Genomic DNA, 24,800 nt, shown 5'->3' on the forward strand with positions numbered 1-24,800 from the left:
CGTAATTAATTTTTTTTTATAAAGAAGATTGTTAAATTTATTATAGAAGCATGAAGAGCAAACTCTAGATATTTTAGAAATTTCTATGATTTTCTTTATTATTTCTTGAATAACCAAGGATTCATGAATGACCCATAACACTAGATCCAAACTTATACATTTTTCGTTCATAAATAAGCTGCGGATTTTTACGCAGATTCATATTTTCTTGGAGACAATTAGAATAGTAGGATCTAGGCAGAAATTTGTTTTACCAATTAAATATTATAAAAAATAGTATATTTTAGATATTTTATGTTTTTGTATGTCATGTACACTCTATGCATTTTTGTATCTTTGAATTTTTCTAAACGATATAAAAATCCGCAGTCTATTCACAAATAATTTATTACTGTATAGGGGATAAGAAATGGATTAATAAATTTGAAAATTATAAATAAATAAATTTTTCTCCCGGCCGATTCTATAGCGTTAACATTCTTATGAAAAGTTATTCTATAACTTTCAAAATCACAAATAATCAATCCTTTTGCTGATTATTTGAAGAACATCTAAATGTCAAATTACCTAGCTATTGGACCGAGCGACTTAACTGTGACAGTATAAAGAATATATTAAAATACAAAAGATAAAGAACACGCGTTCAAGATATAATACTGTTTTATTTATAATACTGGAGTTCACAGATCTCTATTTTATTCTCATTTTATGATTTAATGTTGAATAAACATAGACTAAGATATTTAAAATATTAACATTACTGTATTAAGTACAAAAATATAAAAGAATTTGTAATAAATATCCTTAAAAAACTCAACATTTATTTAAAGTTGATACTTTTGCAGAAACAAAGTTGTCCCTGAGACTTCGTTTGCGGATTTGGATGAAACGATTAGCTTTCCTTAGTAATTTTTGGTGGTATGTTGTCATCTTTCTTAGTTTCAGTAGTTTTTCTTTTAGCTGAGTCTGCAGACCCCTTCTTCAACCAGGAAGCCATAAAACTAGTAGGGTTGCTTTTTTTCTCTCCTCTGTACATAATGGAATTAGTAAATCAATAGTCTGACATATCACTTCACAGGATTAAAAGTTCATAATTCTAATAGTGAATAGTTAATTGTACCGTTATATATATATGTATATACGTACGCGTCTTTTGTCTCTTTTCTACAATCTTCGCCTTTATACAATACATTGTTTACACGAGTTGAGACTGTATGCCAACTTAAATCACCATCTGATAATGTTAATTTGTTTAATTTGTCAATGGCGTCAGCTATTGGTAGCTCCTCATTCAGCCAGACCTATTATTAGAAACATAATATACAGAGATAGTAATTCATTCTAATAAATGATAACACAAATTATATGTGGAAAATATCTTTTGTCAATATTTATATGAACATTTTCATTTCCTTACCCTTAAGTCTTGTTCTTTATTCAAAAACACAGGTACTCGATTATGCAACCAAGAAAGAACACCATTTGCCTCAGTAGTAATTATTGTACAGCTATATATCTTCTTACCCTGAAATGTGAGTTACCATACCTGTAGTTTTCTACTTAAATCGTACATAAGTCCAACATGTTGCATTTACTTCTCCAGTTGAAAATATATTAAAAATTCCCGCCATTTTTAAAACTTTAAATCCTTCCCAACCATTCTGCTCAGACCATTCGTCCTTCCACGTTGAAGGATCATCTGCTCTTATTCCTTTCTCTTGACTAGCATAAATGTAATATGGTTGTTTAGGATCTTTCTTCGTTTTCCCAGCTTTCCATTCATAATATCCTTCGCAAAGTACTATGCATCTTTGGCCATTGCGTAATGGTGCACTATACAACTTGGAATTTTTAATATTTTCCAAACGTGCGTTATGCGTCGACAATGTGTGCTTTCTGTAATCTCCCTTAAAAAGGAAAAAAGATTTGTAATATTTTTTTCATTTATGTACTAATAAAATTGATTAAGACAAAAATGTGATAACTTATTATTTCAAGGAGATATAATCAAAGTGTTTACATTTGATAGGCACATTTTGCGACAACGTATTTGTTGATAAATGCTAACCACTTAACCTATCCCCATCCGTCAAATGTCATTGTCAACCTAACCTTGTTTGTAAACACTAACCTCATGCCAAGGTGGGATCATACTCCACATCATAGCACAGAGGACTCTTTCATCCTCTTTACCATAGTGTGAGCCAGCAACGATACATGGAAGAACGTCTTTAGGCCCAATATTAGTAGATGGAACATATTCAATGTCACTTTTGGCCCATGATGTCGTGCATCGTTTACCGGCTGCATTCTTGTAATCGGAAGCACGACACAAAGTATCCGGATTCAAAGAACTGTAAAAGTATATGTAAATTTTCTTTGTCGTTAGCAGATTGCTATGTTTGCGTGTCATGAATTAATTACTGAAATTACGTGATGAGATTACTCACCAAGCCGCTCGACCACACATGTTTCTCGCGCCACTTAGTTCATTAACACAATAACGCCACCTATAACATGCTAAAGATATGTGGCGGGAATTTATAACTATTTAGAAAATCATGTCTATATTCTCATGTCCTTTTAATGCGGGAGGAATTTTGTAGTATATTTATTACTTAAAACATTAAATTATTTCATATCAAGATGTCCCTCTTTTTTTAATTCACTTTATAAATTCTAACAATTAATGTTTATAAATGATGAATTTTTTAGTAATAATTTAGTAAAAATTTATTTGGTGAATAATTTTGTGAGATACTATATAATTTATATAGAAAGCGTATTTGCATATTTTAAAATGGAAAATATCTGCGGAGTTCGTGCATGGGTTATTTATCTAGTTGCCGGTAGAGGTAGACAGTTGTCTGTGGAAACATTATTGTACCAAGGCCTACTTTTTTAAATATTTCAAATAATATTTTTATTAATTTTACATATTTTAAATAATTAAAGTAATTTTCTTTTGTTTAACAGAGTATGTTTCTAAATGTTCTAGATTAATGTAATACATTACTATCGACAATTAACGCGAACTCTATCTATCGGAAGCTGAATTTAATTATAAAAAAGTTCATCGTTTTTCCATTGTACTTACCTCTACTGTAATGCATTTAGCCTCTGTACTCAATTTCTACAATTAATTATGCTATACTTACGTAACATGAATATTAACCTCAATATGTTAATTTTATTTAGTTTCCTGTGATATACGAAATGTGATTGAAATGTATTACAACTTGACCCGATTGCACATTGCGTTGGCTTCTCGTAGCTGTACATAAATGCAATTCTCTAAATAATGCTTCAGTGTAACAATGCTTCCTATACATTTGGACATTAATACCCAAATATTGAATAATCAAATAAGTATTTCATGATATAGTAAAACTTCGTTTATATGAACATATTGGAGGACAATATGAACCTCCACTATATGAACGAAAAATCACAAGTGGTTGGGGGAATCAGTGAACTCTTATTATGTATATGATCTATCCCAATTTACACATCTTATCTTTGCGGTAAATGGAGTTCTACTATACTTTTAGGTAATTTCGTTTCATAAAAATGGTAAATCAAAAAATGTTGCTAATTGTAACAGCAATAATTACAACTGATGTACATATTGCACAAAGTTCTCCACCACAGACGCACATGATTGTCAGGAGAAATCGTGAAAAGAAACGGTCGCTTTTCTCGCTGAGTTCATTAGCGGCACAAATTAGTGCGAACGAATACGAATTTATACTTGAACGAACGCATCGTGCCAGTATTTTCTACAGGCAAAACGAATCGGAGTTCATCCGATGAGCATTCACGATGCGTTTCCACGCGTACGAAAGGAATGTGTCCCTTCTCCATCTCGTTGCTTATTGTTCGTTCCATGGGTGCGGTTTGATTCGTCTGCATTTCGATCCAATTCCATTCTTCTCTACTTTCTAACTTCCTTTCTTCTTTTTAGTAAACAAAAATATTATTATGTTAATAACAGGTTTTTTTATGTCTTCATTTAATAATTCATTTTTTATGCTTTTGTTGTGGTTTAATAATTGATTTACTCTGCCAGACACAAATAACATCCTACTTATTTGCATTTAATTGACGTATTATCCTTCGTTCAATCTATGATTTGCAATTGCAATTACGTATTTACAATTATAATATTAATTATAATTTTATCGCGCTATTCTGTTCTGACTGTATTATGTTTTGTGTGTATAAAAGTTGCCCTTACTTGATTCTTTTAAAATACTAGTCGCATTGTTCTTCTCTTTTCATGTCCTGATATGTTTTCTCCTCTTTTTTGTTGTACGTTTTTAACTGGCTGCATATGGACCATCGACATTCCAAGATACTAGTAGATAAAACACGAAGGGCTGGGGGGATGCTTTCGTTTCTCCCTCGTCCTCCTAGAAAGTCCTGTTCTATCTCTCCCGGATTCCTGAACGCCAACTCATCGCGCCTTATTGTGACGTTGATGTCACGTTTAGACCGTGCCGTGTCTACGCATTGATTCGCGTGAATTAAAAACTAGAATTTTTCTGCCATTTTTCGATCTATGAGTGTAATTGGATAGAACAGAGAACTGCGAAACAGAATTAATAGGCACATTAATAGAATGAATAGAAACTTAATTATGGTTGTATATTATGAATTTATTATATATTACGAATGTATATTGTGATATTTTGTGGTGTTTGGTATATCCATTGCTTATTCAATATTCACTGCAAGATAGAATTTTTATATTTATAAATGACAGTATTTTGATATTTCCAGGAAAGTTAGAAAATTATTTCGGAGAATATCTAGTTAGTAAGGCTTAATTTGATATCCTGAGACGGTGCTAATTAAGAACCGCTATTCCCCGTCGGCGTTAAACTAGATTGGTAATCAAGCCTGGATACTCACCTGTGTTCACTAGTGATTCATGCCGCTAGTGACGTTTATCGGAGATCAAACACGAAACTTCTGATCAAGAATGAAAACACTCAAATGAACAGGACGCTTCGAAGGTAATAATGAACAGTTATTAAAATTATACGAGTCGTGAGACAAGAAATACGTAGTTTTCAAGGAAGAAAAATGTTCGACCTTCAGAGTTAAATTCTTCGCATCTTCTTTCTATGAAAAGTATCGCGTGTGTTGAAGCAATGGTAATCATCGATTGAAATGGAATTATATTTGTGTTTGACGTCGTCGATGAAATCTTTCAAACAATTTAGCTTCAGAAGCTTTTCATGTCATGTTTGGTGCCTTGCATTTTCCACGAAACAGAATGAGTTTGTAATCTTTTCTTTTATCTTTATTTCTCTCTTGACACGTTTTTTTCAATCACGTTTCTTACGAATTTTGTATATCTTTTATCTTCTTTTATAGAAACTAGATATCTTTTAACTTTATTTTTGCAATATTGGGTATTTTTTTATTCTTTAAAGAAACATAAGGTTTTTTTATCTCTTCAGCTATTATGAGCCAACTTTGTATTAATGCAACATTTAATGTTTATCAACATTTAATGTATACTCAAATATTTATATGAATCACTCCTTAAGAGATTAATACTCTCTCTGTCAATTTTTAAATTTTACACCCTTTCATTTTTCCAGTAGTTCAAAGAATATTCTATTTTCTCTTGTTCCAATCCTTTTCCAATCTTGTTCCAATTTCTTCTTGGCTCATTTATATTAAGCGATGGAACGTCGATAAATCGTTAAGTGATTAACGTATCGCCGCTAAGAGCGAGGGGAACGCGTTATCTCCGCTGGAAATGGAATTTCTCTCGCGGCCGGCGTCGTTCTTTTGTGGTTCTCGACTTAGACGATTTCGAGAGACCGGTTTCATCCGCAGGTATTCGCGAACCTGGCGGCCTTTCCCCTTCCAACCGTGGACGACCGCTAACGACATGGATGAGAATAAAACAGAGAGACAGAGGAAATACCAATACGTTCGAACGAGAAAGAATCGTAATTTATATGGAACCGGTCGTAGGTGGTAGGTCTCATTAAAGCAGAGGAAATGATCGTGGATGAATGAACGGCGTCGTGTGGGTGGCTGCGATTGCCAGCGGACGGCTAGAACAAAAGTGAAACGTTCCACTTGTACTTGGTAGTATAAATTGTTTCATTTGGAAAATTAAAGATTGTCAATATAAAAAAGATTATGTGTTTAAAAAGAAATGAAACTGCAAAACTTTCTGGAATATCCTAATATTTACCTACATTGCAAGTAATTAGAGATATGTAATCGTGTCAGCTGATGGTATAATCAAGGTAAAGATCAGCCGATTCGCAATAGTTTCGTGCGACACACAATCTGATTACTAAAAGTTATCCGATTCTGAAATTGGTACGTAGTTGTTTCCTTTGCTTTTTACGCGACACAGATGCTTCCGATATGAATGAACTCCATTAAAAGTGTATGTTCTTCCACAGCATAACTAATCCAAAACATTACATAATAATTAACTAAGTTTAATCAGATTGATATACATGTTGATTGATATTTACATATTGATGCAAGGCTTTTCTATGTAATTTCATTGAAAAAATTCCACTAAAAAGAACTTGTCTGTTGAATTTATTACCTGTGCGTTTAATCATGTTGTCGACCTTGGATTTTATTGTACTGTTTTATTTAAAGTTTTACGTGACTATGCAACGTCTTATATTTTTTGCACCAACTGCCCTAAGGTGATCCTTTAAAGCGGAGTATATATCATGATCACCATTCAACAGGAAAGAAAACAACGACGAAAAAGAGTTGCAATAAGGCTGCAAGAAATTGTTCAAGGTAAACGTCAACTGTTGGGCATGACCGATTCCCCTTCTTCTTTCACCCTTTTTCTCGCTATGACAACTTCCTTCATCGAGCCTCCTTCTGAAACATGGTGGAGGACGTGAAAGTGAGGGGACAGTGGTGCTCAGATAGTTAAAAAAAAAAGTAAAATCGTTTTTCTGGTTTCAAAATCAAGACATCCGGCTCTCTTATACGTATAAGTAGAGGAAAGAGAGATATAAAGTGTTATAAATAAAAAAGGTGTGTCGTTATCTACTATAAATAGAGATTATGCTGTATATTTGTATAATATTGAGTTAAAATATATTATATTATATCAAAATATTTTAAAAGATTTAAAAGATCTTTAAAATTTCGTCTAAATAATATAAATAAAAATGTCGTTGATCATTACATTCTTATTAATTTAATAATATTTTTATCCAGAAGTTTCTCTTCTAATCTTTCTATTCTTCTTATTTAGGACTATTCTTTCTATTTAATCTCTTCTCATCATCTGAAAGATCGACTTTAAAAGATACGCTGTAGTCGTATTAGTTTAAAGCAATTACTATATTAAAAAGAAATCTATAAAGTCTTTTGTTATTCGTTGTGCAAATCTCGTAAGCGGTATTTGCACCGTTTAAATCGCGTGAAATGCGAAATGTTTTGTTGATGGAAGCGTCCCTCGCCAAGTAATCGTCATTTGCATCGTGATTCGTACGGTTTGAGGTACGCTGACACCTGGTATGCCTCGACTTTGGTGAACACTTTGGTGGGGTCTCGGGAGCCTCGTCGAGACGCGCGAAACTAGAGACTTCAGTTGTCACTGCGACGCCAGTGGAACAACATTGTGTTGTGTAATTTTTTCTCTAGGAATCTGAATTGTTAAGTTATTCATACTGTTACTCACGCGTTGTTAGTTCCATAGAAAAACGATGTTTTTGTGTAAGAATAGAATTTTAATAAATTACCATCGGACTAGATTCAACAAGTGTTCTTCATTCAAGTGCTTCGTACAATTTTTAAGTAAAAAACCTTTTCATCCTCGGTAAATTTGCTTTTCTATGTGGTCAATGCTACAAAACACTTTAATGTAAATATCTAATTAATCTAAAATGAAGGTGTATTTGAATATTTTCATTCTTTCTACTTTTTAATTATATCTCATTTATATTTATCATTGTTTAATAGTTTTCTCCTATGTAAAATTGAATCAATGGTGAGAAACAATAATCAGTGCTAAATTATGTAACTGGACATTCAGTGAATACTAATTGTACATTTTATCTAAATTTGACTGGTCGAGGAGTCACACGTGCCGAGTAATAAATCCTGCAAGGACGATAGCTGTGGTATGGGAAGGAAATCAGTGGGCATTTACTGTCTTCCACAATCCTAGGTATTTATACTGGCAGTTTCTCTCTCGTTTCACTTTCCTCTGACGATGTTCGTTAATTCTGTAACAACTAATATGTCGGAACCCGGTATATATTTATGTAATGATTTATGTTACGTTATTAAGGCGAAGTAACGCGAGCATTCGCGCGTGCACATTAAGCCAGCAGCTGCGCGGATATCGTAAACAAGAAAAAAGGCATTTGTCTTGTCTGATAACAGTGATACAATAAACGTATAAAACCGAAGGTCTCCATTCCGAAATATACTGGAATTTAATTACTTCGTAGCAAAAAAGATTGATGTCATTCTCTTGTTCAAACCGACATAAAATAGACATGTATCTTCTTGAAAAACTGAAGATAGAAAAAAACATATTTATGAGTAACATAAGCTTTGTATTACTGTGAAATATTCTTTGTTTTAAAAAAGAAGATATAAATGTTGTCTAAGATTTTAAAGTCCATATAGAGTCGCACGAATAGATGACTTGTTGGCGAAGATATGAAATATGCTTTTCATTCTATTGTATATTGTATGCGCACAAAGGCTCGAAGACAGGATCCTTCCGGTGATTTTGCCTCTTTTAAAGCTCATTTTGAATGAAAGACGTCGAACAATGGCGTGTAAAATAGGGCGACATCGCACTTTCAGGCCTCGATAAGAGTCGCACGTTCATGAACCCTGGGAATGGTTTGTAACCGGAGAATTTAATTAGAATAATCGTAGGTCGCACGTGCTGAACGTTTTCTCGCGCAAACTTACTGAATTCCCGCCTTCAAGTGTCTGGAATGCGTTGAATTATTTGCGAATCTTTGAACTTTTTCTCTTTAACTAGTGTCAGCCACTTTAGAATATTCTGTCGCATTAAAAAAGAAACATCTTAGGACATTAGCATTTTTATATGGTACGTATTTTTCTTTCACGCGGCATCAATCACCTATGGATATTTTATCTTATTAAAAAAAGCAACATCTGAATTGGTCTTTCATGTCTATGAATAATTAAGAGAAAAATGAAGAGAACTTTAAGAATAAGAAAAAAATATTACAAAATACATAGTATTATTGAGAAATTGTAATATCTATAGCATATGTATTGTATTTATACTTTAAAAAAAAAAGTATTACATATTTATGTATATTTTTATTTAATTATAATATGTAATTTAATTAAGACAAAAGGAAGATTAACTTTGCAATTACATTCACTATCAATAAAATGTGCTGTACACAATGTTATTCTTTCCGTCTCTTCATTTATCAAATAATTAGCTTTGTCTTTGTCCAATTAATTGTATAGTAATGTACATTTTAATATAATTCAATTCATTGATGACGACAATCATAATTTATTCTAATCATGAAATATACGTACGCGTATCAATTATGTATACAGTTGATTACATTTTCATGAGTGCAATTGCTAAATCTGATCCAAGTGCAGGATTGCACTTTGATGTGATCTTAATCATGATGAGGACTTTGAATTAACTGCTGTACAATTTATTTTAGTCTCCATTTCATACGTTCTGTTCCATTCATTATGATTCTATCGATTTCTAAAACACATAGAGTATTTAGCAACAAGACGCCAGATAATATAGACGTATAGATAATATACTAGAGATTAAATAAAGTATAAGATTATTCTTAAAAATATATGCTTTTAGAATGATAAATATTGCTTAGATTGGCAATTAAAGAATTTATGTAAAAAATGAAGCTATTTTCCTTCGCAACGCGCTTATGTAATCTTATGAATTTTCTATCCTTCTTATAGTTGGCAACACCACATTTTGGCAGGCACACGTTCATACATCCACGTAACGCACAAATAGATCGCGATGGGTTTATCTCATTCCCTATAATTAAGTACAGGAATGATCGAGCGCGTCATTTATACAAAAAGACTGACAGGAACTCATGAATTTTACGACTACATGGTATTCTAAAAAAAGCAGCGATATTATTATATCTAACTTAAATGCAGGAAATAACTGGAAATAAGCGATAGTAACTGCGTTCTAGTCTAGTCTAGTCTCATTACGCATTCTTTTGTTATGAGGTTTTTTTTTTAATCGACGCTGGTTTCCTTTGAGATACACAACTAAAAAGAAAAAACAGGAAAATTACATATCATTAACCATTGTAGAAATTTCTAGAATGCAGTACAAACCGAATCGAGTGGAAATTTATTCTACGAGGTACCCAAGTCTAGTATCATATGAAACAAAATATTGCAGTACTTACATCTGATGAAAATACGTATTTGGACACTATATTAAGCTTTTATGTATAAATTCTATGCATTACATGAAACATTTAAAACAATCTGAAAATGTATGTAGAAGTTACACGCACTTGCTGCAAATGTATACATTCAGTACAAAATTAGTATACAGTATAAATAACCAGCTTAAACACATAATAAATGGTAAAGATGGTTCCACTGAATATTGAGGTTTATTAATATAATAGATAATTGTCTGTTTAAATACTTTCGTAATCTCTATGAAATGTATATTCGCACTAAATACCTTGTAGCTCCTAAGTATGGACGTACATTTTTAGATTTGTTTTAAACTTTTCCAATATAATCATTATAACACGTCACATCTCATTAAAACGCTAATAAAATTGCAAAATTTTCCCTATGATATACATAATATATCCATAAAAGTTTTCTACAAGTGTTGAAATACTTTTGTGAACTACTGTCTAGGTCGTACATATTTGCAAATGATTTAATTGAGTTGAAAGCAAAGATTTAAATACGATAATCATGCAATTTTCTAGGCGTTCGCGAATCTTCTAGAGTTCAGTAAACTCCTGGTCACGGTGACGTGACTGTGAGCGCCGCATAAAGGAGCTTAATGGAGAAATGACTTATTTCCAGCCGTAACCCGAACACCGGTCCGAGCATAGGTAGGTCACAGCATTGTACAGAGTCGCAACGCGCCACGGTTTCATTGCGTTGCGTACCATATTGCGCAACACCGGTCGGTATCTATTAACTTCAGATCTGGTATCGTGAAAGTAAAGCGCCGCTCACAGTCGCCTAATAGAAGATCCAGGTAGTACTATTGTATTATAATATAATGTTGTATTATAGTAAGATAATTAATAACGAACCTCTGTGATATAACTGACCATCACAAACATTGACGGAACATTTAACTTCAATTTTTGTGACTAACTTTTTATTTGAATTCTGAATATCAATAATTCAGAGTCTCATTTAGAGATACTTTTCAGATACTCATTCAGAGAGAAAGTATGTATTTTTATTCTGTAAAGAAAATTGAATTCAGATATTGAATTCAGAAAACTGATCTTATACGAACTATGGAAATTTGTGTTCCTTTGGTAAGAAACTTTACATGTGAATTATATTTATACATATATTAATAGAGCACATATATGAAATAGAATTATAAATTCTACGTTTCTATATTTACAGTTTTCTCAGCTACATACATACTTACCATTAAACGAAGAAAGTATTCGTGCTGATAATACATACTTTCTAACAGGATCTCATAACGTTGTAGCTTACTTCTGTAGAGTTTCCTATATTCGTGACACATTCATTTGAAACTCACCTGTTGCATATTACGAAACACAGCTTCGCAATAGCAAGTTTTGTATTCGCTATGTACCACTTAGGTTATAACGCACGTGGTCCACGAAACGGGTATTTAATTGACTGTGCTTCTTGTCCCACGAGGTCAGGGCAATCGAATCAACGACGATGAACGATGCTCGTAGTTCCCACGGGAAAAAGTTACGTTTTCTTTTAAGTACGCTTCGAGGGTCTGTAAAGGGACCAGTTCATTCCTCCTGAGGAAACATTTCCCGTGCAACGAGGTGTGACGTTTCATTACATTGTAATTTCAAATGATTCATCAGTCAGAAAAGATTACTTGACTTTGTTGACTTTTTTAGTATACGAATCATAACACATAAAATATATAAAAATTGTTTACATACATAAGTAAAACTTTATATAAATTATTTTTACCACTTTCTTTTTATATTCATAAAAGTCAGTCATAAGCTAATAAATAGCTAGATACGCTACTGTATAATCATTTTAAATTGTAGAATATGCAACCAATCAAATTAATCATGTTCCTTCATCCTAGTTTGAAAGTTTGCCTGCTTAATGCACTTTCAATTATGTTCGACAAAAGCACTAGGAGTATCAAACTAGGCTAAATAATTGTTATTAAACTTTTTATTTCTGTAATTACTAAAAACATGTAAGTGTTTTTAATAATATTAATATTTTCGTTTTTTAAATAGAGACATAATTACATATATTTATTAATTTTTATCATATCGGTTTCATTGTAATTACACTTCTATGTAATATATGTATTTATGTGTGTACATCAAATCGGCAGCTCTGTGTTAATAATTAAATACGCTACGTTACGCGCAGTACTTTTCTCAAGTAATTGATACAAACCGATTGAATCAGAAAACGATACGTATATTCCCAGACTGACGATTTCTCTTTATTTTTCAGACGTTTACGGGGTGACGGATAGTGGGCGCACGTGACTGGTCACGTGGATAGAACATCAGAGAAATCGAGGAACGCTGATCGTGGTGATTCTTCGACTGTTTTCCTTCGTTTAAACCCAGATAGAGAATTCGACGCGTGACTTACGATACATCAAAGGAGATTAAGAGAAATTTCTCTTTGATCCATCGTCTGCAAATCAGCCGTTGTGATTCATACAATGATCGCGTAAGGTGCAGGTGTGTTTGCGGGAAGTGGAAGATTTGCGGTTTGAAGATCAAGGAGGTGTAATTTCTCTGCCCGTCGCAAGGGGAAACCTTGATATGAGCTGACACGGCTGTTCAGGTACAAATATTAACTTATTAAACAGATTGTCCTTTAATAAACAATTTTATGATTAAAATTAAAAATCTAATTATTAAAAGATAATAAAAATAAATTTCAGATAGCTCGATTTCAATTTTTCCAATCGTAAACATGGTACAATTTAATTTCGATCGAAATTTGAAAAACTGTACTAAAAATAGTGGATCTATAAATAAATAAATTATTATATCCATGAAATTCAGCGTGTAAGGAGTTAACTCTTCTTCTCCGGACTTTAAAACAATTTAAATTATTTCGTTAAAAATTAAACGCTTAGTAAAAGTTGAAATCTGAAATTTTTAATTTTAAATTTTGATTTGCTTCTTTGAATTTAAAATTCTGATTATGTAATAAGTAACGTTTAGGTAACGAATTTGCATTGTTCTATTTGAGTTGAGAAAAGCATAGGTATCTTTGACGAGGTCACAAAGAAAATCTTATCACGCTTCATCGTAACTTCACAGCCGCCGGAAGTGGTAAGAAGAGCAAGAACCGCAGGATGTCTGGCGAGATGCGCGCGCAGCCCTTAGACACAACTACGTACGGTGGTAGCATAATGCAGCCCGACGAGGAGATTCAGTACGCGCCAAGGAGTCGTCCTGTTAGCTTTTACGATAATTTTAAGGTGAGCCCTAGTACCATACCACGTGTTACTATTTACGTTTACTATTTACGTTTGTGTCAAGATACACAGTCAGTGTTGAGAATCCATTACAAGATCAATAATATACAGCATAACGGACAACGATATTTAGTACTTAAGTATCATCAACTAAAGGGTATTTAAATAAAAATTAATTTTTATATTAATATCTCCATATAAATGTTAATCGACTTTTCTTCTTACATTTATTTATGTTATTTAACTAATTTTTCAGATTGAATACTAATTAATTATCTTATTTTATACATAAGATATAGAGTGGTGTGTGGTCGATCTTCTTATGAGATAATATATGTTTGTGGATCACTTACTGATCAAGTGCGTTCAATTAATTTAGACTTGCCTCAATGAGCAGTCTATAGCCTGACCACAAATTTGGTTAAACGAAAAATGAGAGTGAGATAAACCGCAAGGCATGATGTATGAGAATTATCGACTCGTATATACATAAGTAAAAGTAAACGATGTTTATGTGAGAATACGTTTGATCAACAACATCAATGTTACATAAATTAAAGTAAATATATAAAATGAATGGCTGTAATTCAATCGTATAATTGGATGTTAAAATGAAATTGTTTTTTTTTGTCATATAAGTCCATGTATTTGATTATATGTTGTTGGTATAAAAGTACATATTGTTATATAGATTCTCTATGTCGTTTAATTGAAATATAATCGATTCATAATAATCTCTGCATTTTTCTATTTCGCTGTTCAGGACGTGCCAATGGTGGCACCTTGCGTGACTTCCGCTCTAAGCGCCGACAATTTGAATCAGGTTCGTGACAACGGTATTAGCTCGTCGATGGCCACGGCCAATAACAACAATAACAACAATCGAGTGAGTAGCGCAGTCAGTGCTGGTAACGTGTCGAAGATCCAGAACGCCAAGGTCACCGGTAAGTTTAGTGAACTTTCCATTCTTTTTTTCTACTTAATTATTTCCCTGATGGAAACGGTTACTCATTATCAATTCAGATACAAAATATATATACAATAAAAAAAGAAAAATAAAATAAATACATACTATTAAATGATGTTTTAATATTCTTCGTTATCTTCTCCACTCTCGAGTGTTAATTAAGATAACCGGAGGGATTTTTAACTTTAGACAGAATTGGATATGCCGCCACTCTCCCTAGGAAAGTTATTCGACTGTAAATAGAACGGTCACGAGTGAAATTCGGTCGGACACTTTGCTAGCACTAGGTATTCGAGCAAACTTTCTCGAATTTCATTTTATTCGTGCATCAGACAACGTCGTGGTAAAACAAAGCCTGGCAGAAAATCTTGCTCGCTTTCTAGCCATACCATCTTGATAATATATATGATTCTAATAAAAAATTGAAAAAGAATCAATTTTTTAAAATTCAAATTAATTATAATTTTATTAAATTGGAAGAAATCTAATAAATTATAATTTTGTTTTTCTCCTGTAATGGTCGTAATTTACCGTGGCAGGTGCAGTATCGACAGGGAACATTGGGAAAATCTATCGGTTAGAAAAGGAAAAAGAGTTGGGTCGCGCCCCGTCAATGGCCAATTGTTTGTCAACCACGGTTCCCGTTAACTTGGCAGCCGCTCAAATTGCTGGTCGGCACACGCCCACAAGGAATTCCCTCAGGCACAGCAGGATGATCGTATTGCATCGCAGCGGTCATCGTAAGTACACAACCACTTTCTTTATTTAATTCATAAATCTCTACTTGTTAATTTCTTCCGCTGTTCTTTTATATTTCCATGAAATTTGTCTACTTATCTCCTATTAACATAGATAAAAATATAATCCTCTCTAAGGATTGAGTTTTTAAAAAAGATATATAATTAAGATAATTCAAATAATAAAAGAATTATTTTATTTTGTTAGTTTTGTAAAATATTTACTAAGTAACAGTGTACCTTTTGTTAAATTTAGATCATTCATTAAAATTATTTAAAAGACAAGGCATTTAATTTATCATTAATTTGAGGTTGAGACACCATTGTTTAATTAAGAGACATTTTTAAAACTTCAATCAACCGCAATGTAATTTCCATGCTTGAATGCTTTGAACCGAACATATTCTCCTGTTGCTTGTAGGATGTTGCTTGTTTTTGCTATTATTATTTTCTGCTATTTAAAATCAAATACAAAAATTAAACATGCTAAGAAATGTAAAATTCAACTTAATCGATTCCTGATTTATCGTCATTATAACAAAAAACATTTAATTTTTTATGTGTATAAAAATATGGTGATATATTCTGGAATAAAGTACAAAAGTTTATAAACCTAATAAAAGTTCAGGTATGTGCAGTGAAACACGTGCAATAGAGTTCATCTTTAATCCATTTGTTTAAAATGTACTTTAAGAACTTACACTGAATCTTATTGGTTTATCATACACCCTATGATTCACACTATTAGATATCCTCGCAGGTCGTTGTACTTTCTCTGCTGACTAATTTCACAAAAAGTTAAAAAACCTTGGATGTATTTAAGCCCATGTCTATTAACTCGCAGGATATCTCATATCGGATCTCTAGAAATTATTATTGAAGGTATTAGGAAGAGATTAGATACTTCAAAATTGTACCTAGAAGGCTCTATATAGTAACAGATTCTTGGAACTTCCATATCTTCCTTTACCATATTAATAATAAGTAAAATATCCTAATGTATAAAACCTGCTACAAGAAAAACTTTCTCTTAGGAATTCTATACGTTATGTTAGTAATATATACACGTCTTTTACGAAAATTCTTGACAGAGAAATGTTTTTGTGATCAAATATTTAGCAATAAGATGACTTTACTATTTTTGCTTTCATGTTAAATAACACAGACGTAACGCTTGTTGATTAACGAAATCAGAGATCAGAACAGGTATGATACATGTGAACGAGGCTCGAATGTCACTGAGCGGCCTTTCACGGTGCAATAAACATTCTTTCGAAGGAAGGCGGAAAGCACAATATTGCTACAAACAATTAATAATTTATATCACGAGCGACGCGTTCCCTTCAGGTTTCCTTTTTATGAAATCTAATACTCTAGGATTTTAAATTTAAATTTGTAGAATTTTTCGAAATTTAAGTTCTCCGAAGTTTGATTACGTTTAAACTCGTTTTACCTTATTGCATTTAGTTTTCTTCATCGATCCTTTCTCGTCGGGTTCGGTATAATGTAATACCTATCTCAAAAGTTGTTTCCCTTAAGACATAACTTGTTAAATTATCACTTCTGTTAAAGAAAAGATTGGACGTCAATCGTTACACGTATACAGCCAGGTAATCATCATAACGCAAATTGGTCCAGAACAAGTCAATCTCTCTTGAGAGCCTTTCCAATGATGAAGACGCTAGTTGCGTGACTATCGTAATTTCATCCTGCATTTGTGACGACGCAGTCACAATAAAACAGTGATATCGAGGTTGCTGCCGAGATAGTCAAAAAAATTATGGTTAAACCCTCAAGGTATAAAGAAACCTTGACATGTTCTTTTTCTTCCGTAACAAACATGTTCCAATTTTTATAATCATGTTGTCTAATTTAATATATCTTATTGCATAAACTTTATGTTTTTTTAAAACAGTTGTTTTCATCTTGTATAATAAAAAATGATGATGTAAAAATTTTGTTAAAATTGTTTCATTGAAAACAGGTGAAACGAAGAGGTTAAGACTTTTTGGTCCGCTGGTTGCCGTGGGCGCTTTAAAGTGGTTACACATGCTTCTCTGTGAATAGCGGAAGTAGCAAGCCGGAAATATATCATGTGATCTTTTTTAAAGTGCATTCGTTCACGGGTTAGCGTGTACGAACTTTGGGTGTAACTCTAATCGCTTCTTCCGCTTTGCGTTTTATTTGTTCCTATACTAAATTTTTCAACAACTGATTCATTGTCTATTCGTGTACATATGTGTAATCGAATCCGAAATATTTTTAAAAAATTTCCCGAATATCGTGATTTTTGCACAACTTCTATTAGCCAATTCCTGAGTTATAGGTTTATATAACATAAGTAATATGATACTTTCAAAAGGAATAATATTGCGATGTTATGTCAGTTTAGCGAGGAATTTCTTGTTTTGTATTGGAACGAAATGCACAAACAATCGATACAATATTTTGATCCTTCATGTAAAATGATGAAAGTCGAAGTCCAATATTTTTATGCAGATTTTGAGGAAATAAATATTGATACATAAGATATTTTGACTTGTTTTCGGTGTGTTGATTTGCTTAATTAGATTAACACGCTTCTGGAAAGGAGCGTTTTTTCCTCTTTGAAGTGTTACGTAAATAGCACGTGTGTCTTGCGAGGGTTTAAACGGATGAAATGTGAGCATTACTCAGTTTGGTTTTCTCCCATGTGGTAAAACTTGGGTTTGGTTCATCCCCATTCGTTGAATTCTATTTTCAGATGCAATAGACAGAGGATACTAAAAAAAAAGAAAAAAGAGATCGATACAAATTTCAGCAAAAAGAAATTTAGAATAGTAGAATTCTTCCTACTTCTAAAGAAGTGTTGATTTTTAAAATTATAGTTTAATAACGAATGATATTAAGTTTACCATATTCATTATGAGTGTGTTGTAACGATAAAGCGCCAAATGAGTCACGAAGCTTGTCTGGAAGGTCAGATATCAAAACACGCGTATCTAAATGTTAACCTACATCGCTGCATGTTTTTAGTGATAATATGCTGTGCAGCTGAAGTATTCTTTTACCAATTGCAATTTTATATATTAATGCACGTCTAGTGGTTATTATTACATTGCTACATTATCACTGTGAATCATATAACTATTCTCTATTTTTGTTAAGTTTACTTCAGTTGCGCTTGATTATAATCAAACCTTACCTGTCTTACAGAATACTTGTTATTATACAAAGGAATATATGTTTGGAAATTAATGTCACTCAATGTGAATAGACCTAAATAATTAAATATGATATATATCTGTGATTTTCAATATTAAAATCACTGACATGTGACATGTATAAAAAGTTACTAAATCTGTCGTGACTATGAGGTGAACGTACACGATCGCGTAATGTACAGTGATATCTGAGTTGATTAAGGATTTTCAAGAGATCGGAAGTATCGTGGGCGATGGTAGTTCTCTACAATGTAGTTACACAATTACCGTGTTTCTTCTTACGCAAGTTGAACACTCGAGTCATTATTCATGTATCGAGGTCACCGGATAATGGAAACGTACCACCCAGTACGTTTCCCCACTTGCGTTGTATATTGTAATTCTTGGCTTGTCAAAGTCATTTCGAAGATGATGGTTCGAATATTTCAGCCAGTTATCCTTACCTATACAATGTATTATTGCTGCACATATCTAGTACATTCATTTTCATATAGATGTCTCACTATAAAATCTCAAGTGTATCATAAGTATAATTATTTTAATTCAATTAGTATTAGTATTAGTATAAGAATGCAAGGCTATATTTTCATGTTAACGAAAATTCTACAAGTTTTATCTAAAGTCCAGCATAGTTTTTGTTCGACCCCTGCAGACGATATTCTGCAGGAGAATTCTCTTCTCTTATAATGAGCATATATACACATACACACGCAGCAAATACAAACATAGGATCCGCATACAATGGGAACGACACGCATTCGAGTCTTGCATTCTTACGTGTGAATCGTTCCGCGAATGAAAAAGCGATAGCGTGCTTGCATCCGGCACAAATCACTTTTTTGTCATGGAAAATTTTGAATACGAAACATGAAACGTTTCCCTTACATTCCATTATATTCATTATATAAAGAAGTTTCTTCTTTACTTAAATTTTATTAAAACATGTTTCTTACTCGCACTAAGTAATTTTGTAATTTCTATATAATAAATTTTCAGGTTATTTACATCAGTCACAGCAGTCGTGACTCGTTATTTGAAAATGTAACGCCTATCTACAATATGCATACACAGTGATGGACAGCAGAAAGTTAAAAATTGATATACTATGAATTTCACATAAAAATTTATTTACCATATTAGTAATAATCGTCTATTTTATGATATATATAATATTTATCGGTTGTTCTTATTAAATATAAATCCATTTTGTAAAATTATGGTATTTTTTTATATCCCTTATTTTATAAACTTTCTCTTGTCCGTTATTGTATATTAAAGTTTTCTATAGTATGTGTCCAAATACTTTCGCGAACCACTATAAATCCGATTGGAGACTAATCCCAAGGGAGATTAATTTTTCTCTTCTTCTATTCTTGTCTGTACATACGTCTGGTACAGTTAGGACTCGTTCTGTATGCAAGCCTCGTGCAAAAGAGACCCCTTATCGATTGTAGTGCGACGAATGAGAATGCAGTGTCGCTTTATGCCCCGTCGTAAACTTCGTATATTCCTTTTCTCGCCATACGCGTTATTCGTTGGTCATCGATCTTCAGCCACCCATTAATATTCTTCGGGTGTCAAGTAATATCCTGCAAGAAAAGAGTGAAAGAATTTTCTTTTATAGGAAGCATTCTACACAGTGTAAAGCCCAATCTTCTACTTTTCTGAGCTTGTATCCGTTGTACACCGTAATACAGTACAACTATTGTAATTTTAAATCTTACCGCTTACAATACTGTGAGATTTCTTTAAATTATTCAAAATAAATTCTAATTCTTTCTCTTGCAGATACGTTTTGCAACTCTTCAAAGATTACGTGATCGAAGGTGATTCCAGCCCCTTTTCAAAATCTCCGTGTTTCATATGTGAATGAGATTTACTCATGGTATTGTAGGGTGCAATATATCATTATCGACTATCAGTCAGGCAACGAGGGTTTAAGACGCGTTTGTTATTCTTCGTGCGAGGAGCTGTCCTTGCAGTTTTCTCTTTCCTGGACATGGGAAACTCAGCTGGGTATGCAGCCACAGAATTATTTCTGGAGATTATTTGCCCCCTTCTCCAACTGAAGCTTTTCCAAAATCCTTCCAGGCCATTATGAGTTCTTCGATTCTACCAATATGGGTACTGAATACGTTAACAATGGATACAGAAGAATTTTATAAAAATAACAACCAAATCTTTTAATCTATTCTTCTAACTAGACTGTGAATGTTTATGTAGATGAACTTAAGCAGAGATTTGTTTCATTTTATACACCTTTAATTATGTGCTTCGCGCTCTTCTGTACCTTTTTTAAATTTCTCATAAATGCATAAACATATATAGCCTACCGATAAAAATGTTCTTATAGTGTCAATTACATGGCAATATTGCGACAATACAAATTTTTTCCACTCAATAGGAAAAGCATATTTTATTATATCTGCCATTACGTAAGATAATCTTAGTGCCTACGTTATAAATGAAATATCGTTAATTCCAGATTTCTTTGATCGTACCTGTCACCGATTTCGCAAGACCGCTAATGGAATCACGACCTATCGCCATCAACATTAGCACAAGTCAGCATGACGGTGGGCGAGAGCGTTAACGCGTTACTTTTCTTTTTTCTTTGAATTACCGTTGTAAACGGTGCACAAAGAATTCTGGTGGGCGAGTTTCCTGACAGCGAAGTTTGACATCGCATCGGCAAGGACGGCACACGTTCGGTCGTTCGGTTGAGATACCTTGTAAGGAGGGACAGCGAGGTCGTTTCGTTCGGAAACTCTCCTTTCTTTCGGCCCTACATTCGTTTCTCAGAATCTGTCACGTCGTATCGACCGTCGATCGCTATGGGAAAATGTGTGTCGTGAGCTGCGAGAAAAACATCAGGAGATAGCACCGTACGTGCCCCTGCGTAAAAAGCGGCATGACTAGCTTGAAAGAAATCTTCCTCTCGCTCATACGTATATAGGTTATGGCTCATATTGAAGTCCAAGTCTTGCACTTCTCATTGATAAACATCAGTGTCATCACATGACTGCGGGTTTTCATGTATTTATAGCAGTGATTTTTAACCGATGTGTCATGGGAATTTTTTAAATATGCAATACCTGACTATATAGTCAAGGTTTACATTTTCGCTTATTTTTTCCCCTTAGATTATCAAATAAAAAAATGACAATATCCGAGATAATAATAACCATCTGATGTGAATGCCCTATTTTGAACCAAATATGTATAATATATTCTTTTGTTTTGGTGTAACATTGGATTTCAGTAATTAGGCGTGCAATGAGGTGAAGAATATTGAAAATCGCTGATCTATGGAAAAAGAGTGTAAAAATACAAAAATGTGCATAATACACAAAAATGTATAAAACATCCAAGAAGCAAATCCCTATCTAAGTCCTGCATATACTCTTCTAGTTATTTTCATAAGAATATGAATTTGCATAAATATCCGCAGGCTAGTCATCACGTTAGTACCATCATTTTGTTATTAATGTTTTCATCAAATTATGTATGAACGTATCGGTCATTGTATAATGGATAGAATGAAATCAATTTTTTGTTCGTATACGAAGCAGGTAGAATGGATAGAGGTATGTTATGTAATTGGATAGGTGATCGAATGGTATTAGCGATCCTATTTTTTAACTACTCATTAAGTGAGACGTTGGCATATAGATTAAAGGTTATACCTGTTGATAAGGTTTTATTTTTTGTTGTTGATCATTAGGTCCTTAAACGAGTTTAGCTTCATTTTATCTTCTTAACTAATTCAATCCATGTACATATTCGTTTACTATGTACTTTACTTAATTTGAAAAAATGTGTAATGGAAGGATTGATCACCGCGATAATGAAAAATATAATAAAAATACAAATATTCAGTAATAGAACAAAATGTTTTAAATATTTCTTCTTTTTCAGGACCTCAAAAATTCCTACCGCCGTTGGTTTATCACTGGCGGTTAGGACGGTGTTTAGCAGCGTTGCAAACGATTCTCGGTGTCGCGATAACTTCGTTATCATTATGGTTATTACTTTGGGCACCTCATCTACCTGTGGCGGATAATCCCTATTGGAGTGGAATGCCGGTGAGTATTCAAGTAATGACAATCTTTGACCGTCTTCTTGGAAAACATCGTCTTCTGGAAACGCCATTAGTTCTTTCCTTTCTTCATTTGCAGTTGTTACTTTCGGGTAGCTTCGGTATTTGCTTGCTGTGTTGTTTCAAGAAGGAGTACCCCGTCATGAGTCCTGGATTGTGTCTCACTTTGATCAAGGTGATTGTTCATCATTTTAGAACACATGCATATATATTACTTTCAAACGATGTACTTTGTATTCCATGAAATTTTTTAAATGTCTAAAGACTAGTTAACAAAATTTATTTAATCGTACATAAATTATAGCTTTCCTTGTAATTTAGATTTCAAATTCAGTCATCTTAAAGTAATCTGACATTGTTCAAATAAAATATCTATTTTTTTCTTTTTTGTTAGTATGGAAGTTTGAGTCACATTTTTTATTCAACGTAGTTTATTGCTTTATTACTTACGTATTTCCACTAATATCTTTTCTTTTTTTTAAACAGGTAATCAGCGTGCTACTGGCAACTCTAGCAACAGTGACCTGTTCCATCGCGTGTGTATTCTCTGCGATACACCTGGCGCGTTTAATGGGCCTGGAATGCAACCCAGCGCGGGTATTAAACGCTACCTGCGTGTGCAGGCCTCGGGGGAATACGTCGAACTTCACCGAATCGGCAGTTAGATACATAGATTTGAATTGTCCCGAAGTAGAGAGTATTTTGATCATTCTTCTCATCTTTTCCTCCACTTGCAACGCCCTTGGAGCCTTAGTATCGGGCTGGTATACCTACCTACATTGGAGTACCAGACACAAAAGGCCAAAATACATGCAAGTGAGAACCACTCCCATCAGTGGGAACAACTTCCTCAGCAGCAGGCCAATATACAATCCAAATCTGAACGAACGATGACAGTCTTCACATGATACTGACGAAGAAACATCGTATCTTCGTTATTCATCATTAACGATGGATGATGGAGTATTCTGAAGGTGTTTCGAAATTAATGACAGTTTCTCCCGGAAATTTAGCAGTGGATGTTACACAAACGACAATAACGGTGATTTTACTTTAAAAAACTCATTGGAAGAGCTCTTTTAATATATGTGTTTTAATACGACAACGGACTAATAACGAAATACTTCTGTTTATGTTGAGGATACATACCAAAAGTAACACGTTGAAATACGTGTGAGCTAGTCTTGGATAATAAAATAGATCTACAAGTGGTTCTCAAGCGAACGTTTGTAATACAGTATGTATAAACTTAGGGAAGATTAGAATGATTGATAAGAAATCATATTTATAATTGATTAAAGTGGTATTTAATAGGTGAAAGTCAGGAAGACTAGGATAATGATCGTGTAATTGAATTTACTAATTATTTAAAAATCTTCTTAATGTGTTCTTAATATTTATTACATCATAACTAAGCAGTACATTGCTAAATAGGTAGTAATTGGTATATTTTTAAGAAGGATGAATGTAATTTGTTGTTAACATGTCAAGTCATGTAATGTAACTTTTGATAATTCATCGATAATGTAGAAAAACTTCATAGGTTATAATATCTGAACTAAAACAAATTCTCTTTTACTAAAGAATAACATATTTGAGTAGTTTCATATTATTATTATAAGGTTAATTAAAAGGAAACAAGCTCTTTTCGATGGTAGAAACGCATTCAGAAGGAAATCGAGTCAGAACTTGATTCCTGCAAAGTAATTTTCACGATTAATTTCCGTGTGGATCGTCAGTATTTTAGGTGTATTATAGTAAAGAAAGCAAGTGAATGTATCGCGCGCGCGCGTTTGTGTGTGTGTTCGTTCATTCGTACGTGTATCGTGTTTGTAATGTAAGCAAGAAATAAATTAGGAGCGTGAGTGAAACGCTTTTTAATTTCTATACTTGTATATCATCGATTTTATACCTCATCGCTATTCCTGTCTTTAAGGAATGAATTTTAAAACTGCATCTGTAAATTATGTCATAACGTATGCATATTGGTAGAAAATCAATTTATAAAATTTTAATAGAAACGGACGAATAAATCAGTTCAATAACAAAATATCTGGTTGGATAAAACTGACATGTTTGTATCTTAATCTCTTGCTTT

At 33.1% G+C, this 24,800-nt stretch overlaps 2 protein-coding genes, 1 long non-coding RNA gene and 1 pseudogene across 16 annotated transcripts; 1 reads left to right on the top strand and 3 right to left on the bottom strand.

Moving 5' to 3' along the window:
- Nucleotides 1-706: 706 nt before the first annotated feature.
- On the bottom strand, nt 707-2,562 carry LOC122569709 (abasic site processing protein HMCES). Of its 2 annotated transcripts, XM_043731189.1 has the most exons (6): nt 2,451-2,562; nt 2,132-2,354; nt 1,596-1,907; nt 1,418-1,525; nt 1,147-1,301; nt 707-1,028 (listed from the first exon to the last, which is right to left on the bottom strand). In XM_043731189.1, the coding sequence occupies exons 1-6, from the start codon at nt 2,468-2,470 to the stop codon at nt 893-895; spliced, it is 954 nt and encodes a 317-aa protein (XP_043587124.1). In that variant the 5' UTR covers nt 2,471-2,562; the 3' UTR covers nt 707-892. The 2 variants fall into 2 exon arrangements, with proteins under 2 accessions (XP_043587124.1, XP_043587123.1); XM_043731188.1 differs by lacking the exon at nt 2,451-2,562 and having other exon boundaries at nt 2,132-2,427.
- A 406-nt stretch (nt 2,563-2,968) lies between these two features.
- On the bottom strand, nt 2,969-5,451 carry LOC122569710. 3 transcript variants are annotated; one of them, XR_006317547.1, is made up of 4 exons: nt 4,915-5,451; nt 4,673-4,730; nt 4,238-4,588; nt 2,969-3,956 (listed from the first exon to the last, which is right to left on the bottom strand). It is a non-coding gene; the product is annotated as an uncharacterized LOC122569710 (long non-coding RNA). The 3 variants fall into 3 exon arrangements; XR_006317546.1 differs by lacking the exon at nt 4,673-4,730; XR_006317545.1 differs by having other exon boundaries at nt 4,673-5,451.
- A 162-nt stretch (nt 5,452-5,613) lies between these two features.
- On the bottom strand, nt 5,614-7,709 carry LOC122569818 (annotated as a pseudogene).
- On the top strand, nt 7,596-24,597 carry LOC122569707 (sarcospan). Of its 11 annotated transcripts, none has more exons than XM_043731182.1 (11): nt 7,596-7,876; nt 7,975-8,002; nt 8,090-8,182; nt 10,977-11,254; nt 12,712-13,053; nt 13,539-13,699; nt 14,460-14,640; nt 15,203-15,403; nt 22,522-22,688; nt 22,782-22,877; nt 23,189-24,597. In XM_043731182.1, exons 6-11 carry the CDS (start codon nt 13,574-13,576, stop codon nt 23,594-23,596), a joined length of 1,179 nt encoding a protein of 392 aa, XP_043587117.1. In that variant the 5' UTR covers nt 7,596-7,876; nt 7,975-8,002; nt 8,090-8,182; nt 10,977-11,254; nt 12,712-13,053; nt 13,539-13,573; the 3' UTR covers nt 23,597-24,597. The 11 variants fall into 11 exon arrangements, with proteins under 11 accessions (XP_043587117.1, XP_043587118.1, XP_043587111.1 ...); XM_043731183.1 differs by having other exon boundaries at nt 11,077-11,254; XM_043731176.1 differs by having other exon boundaries at nt 7,975-8,182; nt 11,077-11,254.
- Nucleotides 24,598-24,800: the final 203 nt, after the last annotated feature.

Source organism: Bombus pyrosoma, linkage group LG7 (genome assembly GCF_014825855.1).
Source record: "Bombus pyrosoma isolate SC7728 linkage group LG7, ASM1482585v1, whole genome shotgun sequence".
Lineage (NCBI taxonomy): Eukaryota > Metazoa > Arthropoda > Insecta > Hymenoptera > Apidae > Bombus > Bombus pyrosoma.